General features: G+C 42.0%; 1 protein-coding gene across 10 annotated transcripts in view; it reads left to right on the top strand.

The window, feature by feature from the left end:
- The window catches only part of LPP (LIM domain containing preferred translocation partner in lipoma), a 387509-nt gene extending 372160 nt beyond the window's left edge, over positions 1-15349 (top strand). For all 10 annotated transcript variants that reach the window (XM_083848027.1, XM_083848031.1, XM_083848023.1 and 7 more), the window contains one exon: positions 391-15349. In XM_083848027.1, coding sequence (XP_083704153.1) covers positions 391-519 — 129 coding nt within the window. In that variant the 3' untranslated portion in view covers positions 520-15349. The remainder of the gene's footprint in view (positions 1-390) is intronic.
- The last annotated feature ends 354 nt before the right edge of the window (positions 15350-15703 follow it).

Below are 15703 nucleotides of genomic sequence, written 5' to 3'. Positions count from 1 at the left end.
GTACTGAACTTCCTTCCTGGGGATGCTTCCTTTTTTTTTTTTTAATCTTTTTTTGCATTATTAAATATGTGCTTAAGTTTGATGTTTTCTTCAATGCAACGACCTTTCCTTCCTCAGAAATGTGAAGGGAGTAATCTCCTTTTATTTTCAATTGGATTAAATTCAGCAGAGAGCTTGGGAACCCATCTTCTCTGCAGCATTGTCTCTTATCAGGAAATGGCTTAATCATGAAAGACATCACGTACCTCAGCTTCTGCTTTACGCTGACTCAGGCTGGATCCTGTTACAAGGTGGAGAGTGAGGAGAGAGCTTCTTTGACTAAGAGATTCTTTGCTTAATCTTGTTCTTATTTCTTATTTACTTTGCTTTTGCTGTTTGCTTGTTTCCTAGGACTGTGGCGGCCTCCTGTCTGAAGGGGACAATCAGGGCTGTTACCCTCTGGACGGGCACATCCTTTGCAAGACCTGCAACTCGGCTCGGATCCAGGCTCTGACTGCCAAGGCCAGCACTGATCTCTGAGTATCAACTGTGACCCTCCCCAGGATGCCTTTCTGGGGGAATTGCACAAGCTTTGCATGATTTCTTTCCAGCCTAGGGTCTGAAACTCTGTTTAAAAAAAAAAAAAAAAGGTAAAACTGGAAGGCGTTGGAACAAGAGGGCAGTTCTTCAGGCCATGTTCAGACTGCCTGCAATAGGCACCTAATTTAGACGTGATTCTCCAGGATGATGGCAAGTCAGACCACCAGCTGTCTCTGCAGTTGATGGTGACAAGTGGTGATAACACCTAAGTTATCTGCCTGTAGAAGGAGGTCTGAACTGGTGAAAGGTGGCTGAGCTAGACCCTTTTCCTAAGTCATTCTGAAAACTTGATCAGCTCTCACTGAAGACAGGGGAGCTTCTCTTTGACTTTAATAGTATCTGGGTCACAGCAGAAGTAGCTCCACTGTCACAGAAGGTATGAAACCAGTATGAGAGTAGAACCAGTGCTCCTCTCATTACATCACAAACAATACAACTTCAGCCATGCTGCGCCTAAGAGTGTAGATGTGACCTTGTATATTTGGGACACAGATTTGTTGTCTGAATCTTTTGCCTTAGGCCCTTACTTGTCTCCATTCCCTTCCAGTTCTATAGGTTTTTTTCTTTCTTATGAAATTATATTTTGCTATTGCATAAACTTATTCAGTAGTGATGCTTCCAATTCACAAAATGAGCAATCACAGAAAGACATAAGCTTGAATACACTACACACACACACACACACACACACACAATGTGCTTTTGATTTACTAGAGGTATAAGTCAATCTTGTTCATTGAGAAGGTCTTTTAAGAATCTGGGGCTGGAAACACTTTTTAAAAATCCCAGTAGTTAAAAAAAAAGACTACATAGAACTGCAGTGCAGAAAGCGATGCTCAAAAACATCTTATGCCACTCATTATAGTGGGACCAATGTCAGTGCTGGTTTCTGGGTAGATATTTAAGCAGTGCAGTCTTGTTCCATTGTTCATTGCGATGGGGAGGATTTTTCTTCAACTGTAACAGGGATTGAAGCAGGCCTTGGGATAGATGTTTCTCTGATGGTAACGTGCACAATCTGGAGTTCTCATTAAAAAAGGTATCTTATTTCAACAACGGCAAAAGGACCTTTCTAAATACATGCAGTCGTTCAATTTTTATCTTTAAAAAAGTTAAAGAAGGTGTTAAACTGTTCTCTGTGCCAACCCAAAAAGCAAGCATTTTTTTCTTTCATTTTCATCCCAGCCACTTATTACTTCTCGCTGGTAAAATGTCATTGCAAAAGAGTGCTGGGCCAGGAGCAGCACTTTCATCTCCTGTCCGGAGTTAATACATATGCCAAGGTAAATAAAAAGCTGGGCACAGATAACCTTTTTTTTTTCCCCTCATGTTGATGGAGTTTTTGTGTTTTTTGTTGTTTTGTTAATTAAATAATAAATTTGCAGCTCACTCTGAGCAGCTATAATATTCTTGTTCATGAAACCCTTAATAACTCAGGTGCAAATTACATAGTGAGGGAGTAATTTTCATATCACTGAATTGACATTAATATCTTATTTGCAGATGTAATCAAAGAGAATACCTTTATTTGCACTTAACAAATTAAGAAGCAGAACTGAAACATTTGCAGGCTGATTGACCATATTAGTGACAAACTGGCACTTTTCAACAGTGTTACAAGAAATTTTTTTTCATGCACCCACTGAAAAGCAATGAGAATGCGGTGCTTTCATCTTTAATCTCTATAACAGAAGCCTGATATAATTATACCTACTAATGCTGGAAAAAAAGGAAAGTTAGATGAGCTAGGCTGGTAAGAAACAAAGAAGAAAAAAATGACATACTCACTGCAGCTCCGGCAAATGGTGCATTTCCTTTCAGTTTAGCACTAACCTTTATGGAAGAACACTGTGAACTGTAATAGCTTTAGCTGTATACAGTAAATTCAAATACAAACTGTGTAAGGAACAGAGGTTTCAGATAGGTATTTCTGTATTTTGGCAAGCTGCATTGGTGTCAGGGAAGACTCCCAAAATTCACAGCTCAAAATGAATCCTTCTTTGTAGAAGGGTGGCATCATTAAGCAATAGAAATCATTCTCCACCGTAGTGACTGTGCTGAAGCAGTTTGCCTTTTTATACTAGATTTCTACCCTGGCCTTCAAGAATTTTACTGCCTTATACGTTAACAGACTTTTTTTGCACTGTGGCTTCTGCCAGATTCCATCTGGGCTCCTGCTCCCTGAACCATGGCACGTAAGATACTTCTGAGCTCGCTTCTTTACAGGCAGTCCCCACCACCACCAGTCAAAAACCCTGGCAACTATTGAGCAAATCCAGTTTGAATTAACCCCATAGAAACGCCGGAGTTCAGAGCTGGGATTGCTAACACTTGTTGTATCCCTATGGAGGATTTTACATTTCTGCAGGCATGCACAGAAGAAGCCATTCATCAGGCTGCAAACACAGCTCTGAACTTCCTCCTTGTTAGCGTTAAATCAGGTGGCTGATGAGACTCTCGTAAATAACGGTGGGGTAACTGATGGAAGTGAGCTAATTTGGCCACAGTCTGCAGGCAGGCACGACTCAGGAGGACTGAAGTCCAGAGCCCCTTGGGCTTTTATGGCTCTGCCATAGGCTGGACTTGGAGCAAGTCATACGGCTTCTCATCTTCTGCACGAGGTTTCTTTACAACTTCCCAGGGATGCTATGGGAATTAAACTAATCATGGATTGGCCCAAACTACCGATTTTGGAGTTCTGTTTTCTTTTTCCAGAAAAGTTTGCTGGTATGTAGGTTTGGGATTCCAGCCCATTTCAAAGCCAAGGGCCAGCCAGGAGGTCTAGATCTGAATCTCTGTGTTATTAGGGTGCTGTGGTGAGTTGGGCTGGTGTGCAGGGAGGTGAGAGCCAAACTTTTCACACATAAAATACCCCACGGATGGAAAGCAGTTGACAAAGATTGGGCAGTGTTATATGAGGTACTGTGGCTAATTTCTCTACCTGATATATCTGGGCAAAGGTACTGTCGTGCTTTTGTTTTTACTTCTGAAACACCAAAGCCATCTGCCTGTCGGAAGGAGTGAGTGTCCAAAAAGCTCATCTTCATTTTCTCTAATGCATGTTCTTTTGGCTTCTAAAATTGCTATAAATATATTTGAAAGGTAGTGCATATATGTATGTATACATATATGTACATATATGTACTGAGGGTCTCATCACCCACCTGTGCATGGAAATCTCCCCTCTGATGCATCAGGGTTTAATTAGGAAATGTTGGTGGACTTATCTTACTTGAACTGTGATTAAGAACCCCTGGGATATTGCTACATCACAATATTTATCACATATTTGTAATATAACCTGACTTATCTGTTCCAAAGAAGGACTTTATTTTGCCAAAGAGGCCTTGCTTTTTTAAGGTGCACTTCTTAGCCATGATAAAAATCACTTCGTTTGTGCCTGTGGTAATGTCAAAACTGTTCCTTTCAGAAAGATTTGGAAGATCACACATCTCTGTTTGAGTCTACAGAGGTTTTGCTTGTGCTGCTTTGGCTTTTTGAGCATTTGTTGGCGAGTAGGGCCTGATCCCATGATTTGTGTGGCCAGATAGCGCCCAAGAGGGGCCAGGATCAGGTTCTAATTTAGCAAAATGCTTAAGCCCACGGGGTTTGTTTAAGCATAGGCTTAAAGCCATTGCATGGTATGACATAAGCCATGGGTGTACAGTCATTGATACCAGACTGATTCTGTATCGCCCAGTCAGGCAGATTCAAGTTGGGTAGGATGTGGGCACAAATTTCTGTCAAATGAGCTTGAACACACGATGCAGCTCCTGCGTCGCCCTCATGCTGGCTGGAGGAGGGCAAACAGGAGATGACCCAATGCAACACGTGGAGAATGGGGGGGTGAGTTATTACAAGATCAGTGCTTCGTGTCAGGTGGCTGTGGCACTTTCCCTATGTCGTAAGTAGCCCTCCAGCCAGATTTACTGTATCTTTGAACCATGGCTTTAAGTGACTACTTAAACTTTCTCCGAAAGATTGGGTTGCCTTGGTTACAGCCCAATCCTTAAGCATATCCCCAAGGTTAACACTAGTATTTTATGAATGTGATGGGTTTTTTTGTCACTTACCTTAATCATTGCCTGAACGTTGCTTTTAAAAACAGAAAGCAACACCATTGCTTTAGCATATCAGATAATGCACCTTTAATTTTTTTTTTAATATTTTAGTTTAGATTTTTATCACAGCGGCAAAACACTTGGGTAATGACTTCATCATAGAGGTGTGGGAGTAGCAAAGTGTTTATCAGAGTGAACTCTACATAATAGTGTTCAGCCTGACGGCAGGAGCAAGGCTTCCCTGAGACACAGGCCTCAAGTTGACTTTCTGCCTACCAGCAAAATGTGCCTGAGAAGAATGAGGAAAAGGTGTCTTTTAGAGAATTGGTGGCAGCTGAAGAGAGTACGCAACAAATCATACTGAAATCTCTTTGAATCTGCTCCTTCCTGCTAGGCCGTGGTGAGCCAAGCCTAGCTTAGGGCTGATAAATGCTGGTTTTATGGTATTGATCCTTTTGATTTTGAGACAGTCCGGCAAATGTGGGCTAACAGGACCCCCAGAGACAGTCTTTGAGGGAAATTCTGTGTCTTCACCTTCCTTCAGTAACCGTGTTAGACACCTGATGCCTTGGCTGAGAAAGGATTTGAGTTTTTAACTGTTTTTTTTTTATTGATACCTGTTTCCAGCAGTCGGTTCGTCACGTTGATTTGCTATTTGTTCCCAGAGTTGTGCTGACTACATTTGATATAACTTTCAATACTGTAAGTCAGGGCTAGCAGAGGGATGTGCTGAAGAATCTCTCTGTGGTGAAATTCCCAAGAGAAAACACTAGTGATGGTAATTGAGGGTTTGTTGCCAAAGGATAGCAGGAACTACTTAGAACTATCTGGAGGTTAGTAATGTACAAATTAAGAGAGCTGTGAGCAAGAACACTATTTCCAGTTAGAGCTGGTCACAATTTTTACACTAAATTATGTGATGTCAGAAGTGCCGTTTTTTAAATGAGATACTCTCTTTTCAGTGTTATCCACAACAGTTTTTCTTGCTGTTATAATTAAAACCATATTGAATTTTTATCTAAATAGATTTCAGAGTTGTTAACAAATATTTTCATTTCTCAAAAACCCATGTCTCCCTCATTTTTTGTAGTTCTTGGGTTTCTTCTGCTGGTAAATTAAAGTTTCTGTAATGGTTTTGAAAACTTTTTTGGATAAAAATTCCCTTTTTTATTTTTTTAAAGCACGTGTTCTTGGAAAATGATTCAGTATTAGGCCTGGTAAAATAAAATTTTAAGAAGAAAAGCTTTGAAACTTTTCACAAGGTATTTTACCCCCCTATTTTTGACTAGCTTTACTAACTTTGAAGTCACTGTTTCCTTTGCCAGAACAATCCAAATAATGTGACTCTTCTTAAAATAACAGCGTTACTTCTGTTGGGTTTGTTTTTCTTAAAGCCATGGACTGCCTGGCTATGGAGAGTGCCTGTGACTTTTTATGTGGCAATTGCATTTTTTTTCTTAAAATTAGTGAAAAATATAAGCACATTATTGCAGCTGCCATGAAGATCAAGAGGTACGATTGAACTTCCTCACCATTCTGGGCTTGGGAATGGCATTTCTCCTTAAACGTTTCTTGAAATATTACCTGTCTTCCTCAACATTTCAAGTTTGAGTTTGCAACAGTCAATTGCCTGTCTGGCATTTGGTGCTTCCGAGTGCTGCGAGAGAGAGAAGACTTAACACTTGTGGAATTATAAAGTTCTCCTGACATATAAAAACCCAAGAGAAAGCCATAAGCTCAGTAGGTTTCCTGATGGCCTTTGGGGAACAGCTCTCATTTCAGCTTGCAGGTTCTCTGCTGTGATTTGCAAACACTAAGCTCAAACACCTGCAGACCACTCTGGCATACGGACTCACGTGCACACGTAAGGTGGTTGTGGGGCTACAACTAAGAAATGTTTAGGCTGAAATATTAAGCACTGCTACTTATACCCCCTGGACTTTGTTCCTGGCTGTGTGTTCCTGGTCTCTTTTTGGCTTCGTGTTACGTGTATAGGCAACTATCCCATGGGCTGATCGCTGATATCAAGAGCTCTTAGTCCAAACTCTTTTTTTTTTTTTTTCCTGTTTTGCTGTTTGTCTACATTTCTCATCACGCGTAGATCTTTCATAAAATGAGGAAGGAAACAAAAGCCCCAGGGGTGTCATTACCTTTACATTTCCAGGGGTTAACATCCCTCACTGGGAACATGGTGCTTGGAGGCTCTACTGTTTTGTCTCTGCCCTCCCTTTTGTCCACAAGTGGCAATCTTACCCTCTTTTTCCATTTGCTCAACATGCTCTCGTCCTTGTAGTGAAGATGGTATGTTACTTACTTCACAGAGGTATTGCAAGGCTTAGCTAGTAGTCGGAAAAACTTTTCCAGATCTTTAATCAAGTAGTTTTGCGCATCCATAGTATCAGTGGCCTGCCATATGGATATCAAAGAAAATGATTATAATTATTGCTTTTAAAATGATTGTGAAATTGTGCCTTACTTTTTCAGTCATATTTAACCATGTAATTTAGAACCACATGATTGCAGGGACTTATCATGAAGAAATTTGTTTGAAGGATAGTTTGTTTTTAAATCTTTTTTCTCCAAAAATGAATTTATTAGTTTTCCCTCTTTTATTTCTTTTCCTCCAGTTTTATTCCTTTAATATGTTTGTGTAAAAGGGCAGCCAACATTTGCATTCGTGAGAGACAGAAGATTTTATTTGGTCTTGTATGTGGAGCTTTCATTTTCTTTTATGTTCCTTCAGGAAAATTCCTCTCTGCTCGATTACTCATACTTAGATGTCTTTAAATGCAGGCTGACCAGTAAGGGTTTTTTGTTGTTGTTTAATTTAGTACGTGGTTTGCTTTGTGTTTTTGTTTTTTAATTATCCAGATATCGGGTACTGGGGAGGCATTGCACATTAATGCAGAATGTTAATGCTAATTTTCATAGAAAAGACAAAATTAGAGTCCTTTCCCTGTCTCCAGCACAGTTTTGTTACTGTTTTGTGTACGACACTAATATTAAGCCAGGCTGTAAAGGCAGAACACTCGGTGACCTACTTCCATTCACCAGCAAGAATCCTTTGTCAGCTGACTCCTGTTTGTTTGTTCATTTTTAAATGTCGGATTACAGAATGAGCATCTCCCAAAGATGAAAGAAAACAGTGTTTTCATGTGCAGGAAATTTGGGGTTGCAGTAACAGAACATTTTCTTTGTGAATTTGGATGTCATGGTGTTTTAAAGCCCCTGCCTGCAGCCTAAATCAATTTGGCCTCTCATCCAGTTCATCTCACTGGTGCTCCTAAAAGGCTGCAGCCCTGCAAAAGCTCATGCAGCATTTTTGGCCGCTTTCCCTTGCTCCCATTTGGTACATATTTGCACAATTTAACTGAGCTTTTCTTTCTGCTGAAGGTCAGATGCAAGCGATACGAAACACTAAACTTTATAAACAAGCAAAGCCATTTTAACCACAGTGTTTTGGACAAGAATGGATTTTTAGGTGGCGCACTGTCTGCTGGCCTGTGGAGGGGGGATCCTGAGACTACATTTGACTGAAACAGGATGCAAAGCCACAAGCCTTGGTTTCTTAATAAACTACTTACTGTAATCCAGCTACACAGTTTCAGCCTCACACTTTAGAAGAAGCTTCCAGCAGCAACGCACATACAGGCACTTTCCCTTTTCCTTGCAGAAAGTGAAACTTTCCCAACCAGTGCAAATTTAACCTATTGCATAAGATGCTGGAAGTTTGATTTTTTGGTTGTTTTTCTTTTTTTTTTTTTTCTTGGGATTCTTTCTGTAACCTCTATGAGCAAAGGATAAATAGCTTTTCTTTTTCCCTTCTTTTTTTTTTTTTTTGACAAGATTAGATGTTGCATATTGATGAGCTAGCATTTCAAAGGTCCATGGGGCTTTGGAACGTATTAAGAATCTCTGAAGTTTAATATTCACCACATCTTAAATATTCAGAAGGAAAAATCTGCATAAAATGGCTTTTGATAAATACGTTCTAGGCGTTCTTTCTTGCTGTCTTATACAAGCGTTGTGGGGATTGTGGCCGTGCCAGTTTTGTTCCAAAGTGTCTTTTGTTTCAGCTTATCAGGACCGTTTTGATCCCATTTGTATGCCCAGCACTTGTCCTGAAGTCTTTTATGGTTTCCACTGGAACTGTACTGCAGGCAGGTGGATGTAACCAAGGCAAAGGCGCTGCTGAGCATCCTAACTCCTGCACATCTGTCTGCCTCATTGCTCCCCTCCTGATGTACAGCCTCAACCTGCTTTTGGTGGTGCAGGTTACTCAGCCTGGCCGGTTAGCCCAGCGGTCAGGCTTGGCTAAGATCTTTCTGGAGGAATTCTTCATGCTGGTGGGGATTTGCAGGTGGAGAGGGCAAGATCCTGGATGCAGGAACAAAGCAAAGTGCCACTCAGTGCATCTCAGATCTCACAGGGCAGTTTGGGTCTTTAGTAAGAATCTCAGTAGTAAGAGAAATGTTTTTAGGAGAAATCCTTCCTTGCATCTGTTTCCCATCTCTGTTGAAAATCTGACTGAAGCTTTAGATGAGGATCAGTGATGGGCTGTGTACACTCAGATATTTTACTGTATTATCAACACTCTCATTTGCCTTATCCTTGAAGTCCCGTGGTGCATACCATGGTGTGCAGGACAGCTTCTTTGGCCCTGTTCATCTGCAGCCTGGACTTTGTCATGCCAGCCCCTGTTAAATCAGTGCCTGGTGCTTTTTCTCAGGACAGCTCTGGCTTGGGCCAAGGGCATCTCATGCTCCTATGCAAACAGTGGTGCTTTCATTTTTGGCTTAAAAATAATGCAGCCTTTTCAAATTCACCTTTCCCCTCTCATGTATTCCTGACGGAAGTAGGGTTTTAAATATTTCATAACATTCTTCTTTCTTCTCCTTTTTTGCCAGATGTCTTGAAAACATTGTCAGATTACAATCTGGGTGGGGGTTTTCAGGATCGATTTCCTTTCCTTCTTGATTGCGTGGTGTAGGTTTGCAATAAGTTTTTTTTTTCTTTTTTTTTTTCACGTCTTACAGAACAGATGCCTTCAGTTTATGCAGAGAAAGATTGACTATGATTAGAGCTAATCCAGGATGGCAGGATTGGACCCCCACAGTGAAATCTAGAAAAGTGATTGCAAAAGTATTTTGTTTCTCCTTTATTAATTACACAGGAAGTTTCCACAGAAAGCTCATGTAACACAACTGGCCTATGTAATAAGTAGCAGGGCCTGTAATTACAGTCTGTCTTCTGATCCTATCTGTGCTCTGACTTTCTAGGCATTGCAGTTCTATTTACATGTGTCTTTGTCACCTTTTAAATTTTTGATTGGTCACTAAGGGAAGAACAGCACAAGCGGCGAGCCCTGCGGAGATCCAGCAATGAGGCATGCTCCTCCTCACATATCTGCCTGCTTTGGGACACAGAAGAGATTTTTACCAGGCATGTAGCAAAGGGAGCGGGCTGTGCGCCAGCTGTGTATCTTTCGAGATCTCAGAGTCTTTGTAGGACTGGAAATTTGAACCTTTTACAGGTCTTAACTAGTGTACTATCCTGCAAGGGGGTTTATGTATCAGCTTTTCTTTGCTCCAAGCTGTTTCTACAGGATTTCGCCTTTCTTTTTTGTAAGATTCAGGATCTTATGGTTGCAAAGAGATCCTTCCAGATATGACACAAGGAGGGAGATGGCTTTTGGCAGCATTCAGAGTAGCTGAGCTACAAATGCTGATACCGATGTAAAACAACAGTAACCTGAGTGGAAGTGGAAGGCAGCGATTTACCCACAGCTCAGCACCAGGTTGACCAGCACTGAGCACCAGCAAGCAGGCCTCAAGCAGGTCAGCTCCCTGGCATGTCAGTCCTGAGGCCTGGCAATGAGGAAATGAGCTCCTTGCGAAAGTCCTTGGTGCTGGTCGCTCCCACGGTTGTCTCTTCTCTCTTTTAAAATGTGTTCTCGAGTCAGGGTAGAACTTGAGAGGGGTGTCCCCCAGTCTTTTCCTTCAAGCCATATTCCCAGCGCTATGTTTGATCAAGAGGAACAAAAGCCATTGTGCAAACACTGTTATTCTGTGCAAAAAATGTTAGCAACCCACTATGGATACATTTAATGTCCATTAAAGCGTTATGCAAATCATCCCTTTTCTGCAGCTTGCACTGTTATTTAATTATTTTTGGTATGACTTATAAAAAAAAAAGAAAGCACAATTATTTTTTAATTTTTTCTAACTCTACTTCTAAGAAAGTTGATGCTTTAAAGGGAAAAAAAAACTTACTTTCAAACATGGGTTTTTCAGGCTTCAAAATTAATAATTTCTACACCTGACCCAGTTCTTGCAGCTGCCAAAAAAGAAAAGAGAAAGCTATTTAAATTTCTCATAGAACCATTTATCTCTTAAAATATGCCAAGGCAATTTGAGGTGGGGGTGGAGACTCAGCTATTTATCTCAGCAGCTTGATTTTTCTCTTTATGTTTCTAACTGTCAGGGGAAAAAAACGGTAGGAAGCTATTCTTGGGCTATTATTGATGTATTGTGTTGCCATTATGCAGGATGTCTGCTTTGCTATATACGGAAGGACATTAATAATAGCCATCTCCCCTGCCCCCAGCCTCGGTTCCTCTTCGGGAAGATACGCTTTAAACTGGAGCATCTGCCCTGCTCTGACTGCTGCTCCCCCCTCCTCTTCCCACCGTTTGTTCCCAGACTAGTTTGGGGGAACAAGGCTAAAGGGAATAAGGAGACAGGTTGTATTTGCCGTTTTTCTGCTTACTTGTGTGCTTGCTCCAGGCAAGTCATTTCCATGCCATGTACCTGGCTTCCTCTTCCCTTCCCGCGTGTTGCCCCTCTTTTCATTCTAAGTTCATCAGTGAAAAAAAAAAAAAAACCTTCTTGCTGTTTTTTTCTCACAGGGGCTGGCTGGCAGAACGGGCTCAGCAACAGCCCTCCGATTTGTTAATACCCAGCATTTCGTATCCAGAAATGTAGGTTTCCTCATTATTTGCCCTAAGTAGGAAAATGTATTCCCATTCCCATCCCGCCTACCCCAGGTTTAAAATATTGTTGTGAAACTATAAAGGGTCAGTCCGCTTGTTTAAAGACTCGGATGCTTGTTTTATTTTTGGTAGCAGAGTGTATGTTGAACAGGAATAGTTTGATGTTTAAAAAATAGCCCCACTTCAGCATTCCCCCGAGGTGCAGGAAGTCGTGTCTCCGCAGGTCCGTGCCAGCAGCGGGACAGCCCAGCGAGCAAGGCCGGCTTGAATTGGAAAGAGAACTGAGCAGCCCCATTTCATCTGGGAGCAGAGAGGTGAAAATAATAAACATGGCAAAGACTAAAGGTTATAATTGCTCTTTTTTTTTTTTTAGTGGCTAAGTTTCTGCTTTTTGTGCTAATTTTGTTGTACAGAAGCTTTGCTTTTTCAGCATTTCTGGTAGTCAGGACCAAGTGTTCTTTAGTGATGTCTTTTTTTTTTTTTTTAATTCAATTTCTAGCTGGGTCCTAGGCTTGATCTGGTCCTTATATGGTCCGGAACCATTTTGTTTTGGGCACTGAATTAAAACAAAGTTAGGAACTCTTTAGGAAAGCACACCCAGATTTTAGGACTAGAAAATGCAATCAGAATATTTTCCAGTTCTGATACGGGGAAGTTTTCCAAATATGAAGTCTATGTGGGAGGAATGCCTTCATTTGGGAAAGTGCTTGGATTTCAAAATGAAAGGGAGATGGGCATTCATTGTAGTTCCTCATTGCTTTTATATTCTTCCTTGGTGGCAGCTGCTCAATCAAGAATGAGAAAAAAGCCACCCTTTGGCATGTTGCCTAAACTAGAGCCCAGCACCTCCTCGGCGGATGTTTGCTCCGGCTTGCCACACCGCTGTAGCCTGTTCCGTGCAGATCTAGGGCTGAGGAAATCCTCCTAATGAACCAAGGCCCACCTCATCCTCTCCATATCCAGAGCTGCTGCCTGTGCTGAGTCTGCAGCCAGTCTGGGGCTTGATCCTGTCTTTGTAGTGCAGGTATTTTGCCAGAAACAGGTGTTTTCTCTCTGCCATTAGCTCTGGGTTTTCTGTGCAGTGATTAAGATTTGCAGGGAAGGGGAGGGGGATCCTGCTCCAATTAGGCTGCCTTTGTGCTAACGTTTCATTCAGGGCTGTGTGAGATGAGCAGCTTTACGGAAATGCACAGCCAGAGGTTGTGGTTTGTTTCAATTTGAGATGGTACCGACTGAAAGCACAGAACTGAGGCACTGCTTCACATCTGCCAGTGCATTACTGACAGCTCTGCATGGGTAGGAAGCCAATTCCACTTGGGCAAAGGGATGTTTTCTGCCTTGTCCTTTGAGCCTGATCTAGTTCTTTGATCTATCCATATAGAAGTAGTATTTCTAATGTGCCCAGTGGCCAAGTAGCTAAGCACCTGACAAGCATCTAAGCAGCACAACCAGCAAGATGGGGAGTAGGTTATTAACTGAGTTGCCTTTACAAAAAAATATATTCCACTTTCTTCACAATGTGCCTTTTCAGAGACCTGTGGTAGTCGTTCATGGGCAGCAGAGAAATAACCCTAATGCCAAGCAGGGATGAGAACCATGAGAGTGATACAGAACAGAAGCAGTAGGCGGTTAATTTTGAGCATCTGTTTGTTCTCCATTGGGATGAGCAAAGCTTGTTGTCTTGTTTACTACACCACCTTGTCTGGTAGACAACTGTTCAGCAGTGGAGGTACTAGGGTGTATCTCCTTCAACATCTCAATCTTGTCAGAGCTCCAGAGTCATTCATATCTGGAGATTTTATTTGCTTAATATTGGCTTTTATAAGGTCTCCATTATCCACTTTTTTGTACAACGTTAGAGGAGAAAATTCAAAGGTGAACCAAAGGCTGGGTGTTTGACTGGCACTACTGTGTTAAAAAGGCTGATGTGCTTTCACTTTGAATCCCCAAAAAGATGTTTTAGGAAGCTCTTTTCCAGCTGCAGTTGGAGAGGAAATGCAAGCTTTATTGGAAATGCTGCAAAGGGAAGGTTCTGATTCTGTGATTCTTTGATGCTTGGGACTGCACCGCCATGACCCCCGTTGTCCCTCTGGAAGAGTGGGGACTGAGAATCGTCCGAGGTATGGGCAGAGCAAATTCATGCTTGGATTTTCTCTTGACCTTGCTAGATAGGATATGCCTTGGTGAAAATTCAACTTTCTTAAGGGTCCTATAATTTCCCACACCGTGGTTTGTGTTCTAGACTGCCAGAGAGCCTGGAGGGCAGCCTCCAGGTGCCTTCCTTCCAGTTAGTGAAATGAGAGGCAGAGTACCGATAGTGCAGTGTCGGTAACGGCACCTTCCTGCTCAGAACCAACAGCAGAGATGTGTTGCATTTCAGAGCCTAATCCCTAACATTGGCTTTACCTGTGGGTTGACACCAGGGGGTCCGAACCACATGTGGGTCATTCCAGAAGGATTCCTCTTGGCTAAATGCCTCATGGGCTGGGAGATCTGCTTAGCTATTCCAAACTGCAAGGAGGGCATGCCCCCAGGAATGTATTTGCCCTCTGTTGCTGCTATGCTTGGGCCTATCCCTGCCAGCTGTAGGACCTGTCTGCTCTAGGGTTCGCTGGTGATGATGTTTACTGGGTGGATATTAATGGGTCGTGGATGATTAGGCCAGGTTTGAGATGGTATTTCAGCTTTCTGGTAGCTGTTGGTTTAGCCCTTGAGATAGAGTGGGTTTTGTGTTGTTTCCTTTGGTGCAGCTGGGAGGGGAGCGTGGCTGCTCGCCCTTCTCCTGGTTCTGCAGCAGCAGACAGAGGCTCTCAGTGGCATGGGAAGCATCTTCCTTTAAATGTGAATCACTAGCCTGGGTATCTGGGCAAGAGAGGGGTGCGAGGAGGCATTCCCTGTACAAGGGATGCCTTCTGCTGCAAACTCCGTGCCTTCAGATCCTAACGAAGTAACATTACTTGAGCTTTTGGGACTGGTCTCCTGTCTGTCAGAGCATGGGGGGACCAGAGCGTTACCCCTTGCTGAGCACAAGCAGCACCCAAGTCTGTGAGGGGCCCGATCCTGCTGTCATTGGAGTTGTCACGAATCCTGCGAGTTGCTGAATGCACCTCCCGTGAGAGGCTGAGTCCCCTCCCTTCTCACTGAACCCACCAGCCCACTCGGCTCCTTCACTGACTACTTCCACAGGGCTTTGAGGGCACTCAGGAAATGCAATCAGCACCTTACAGGATCGGTCTGCTAGGTTATATATGAAGTTTTTTCTCTGGTAACTTGTGTGCATGAATTGAAAACCATTTATTCCAGTTTGTTCTGAGGACAGATACAGCATATACACATTTTCTATATTTATAAATATATATAGATATATATATTTTGTTCTCAGCTAGTTACCTCTTCTAAACTGCAATTTTCAGAGCAACCGGCGTATATTTTTTATTCAACACGTAAAATGACTTTTTACTGTAAGAGAATGAAAGCTGTTTTAAGCATGTGTTTTCTGTATTTTTATTATGCATTATCCAATTATATTGAGATGTATTTTCCTCTTTGCTCTGCTCTCTCAGTTGTTATCCTTATTTTATCAGTTATGCTTTTCTAATGTTTTGTAAGGGAAAATAAATATGCAAAATCGCCAGATGCCTTTTTTCTTTGCAGAAGAAGTATCACAAATGCTTTTTTATTACATTTTACCAATCCAATAAACTCCTTATAAATTTCATTTTTGTTTGCTAGTGTGTGAAATTATTTTTTCAAGTCGAATGGTATTTACTTTCTCCCAACCTCCACCTGCAATTATGCTTCATATCCTTCATCTTTCTCTTTCACATTCAAAATTTCACTGTGCGGTTCTTTAACATGCTTAATTCCAGAGTGAGCCTTTTTCACTGCTGGGTGAAGCAAGGATGCTAGAGATATGTCACAAGAGAGGCTACACCCTGCTTTTACTGACCATCTCATACAAATTCGGGGCTGTTCTCACAAACGTGTGCTTTCGCAGAAGCGAGCACTCCATTCCTGAGCCGTGAGGTAATCTGCAGAGGTGGGTTAACGTGCAGAGGTTGCCCACAAGTAT

The sequence above is a fragment of the Anser anser genome (assembly GCF_964211835.1).
Source record: "Anser anser genome assembly, chromosome: 9".
Taxonomy (NCBI): Eukaryota; Metazoa; Chordata; class Aves; order Anseriformes; family Anatidae; genus Anser; species Anser anser.
This window is presented reverse-complemented; position numbering and strand designations above follow the sequence as displayed.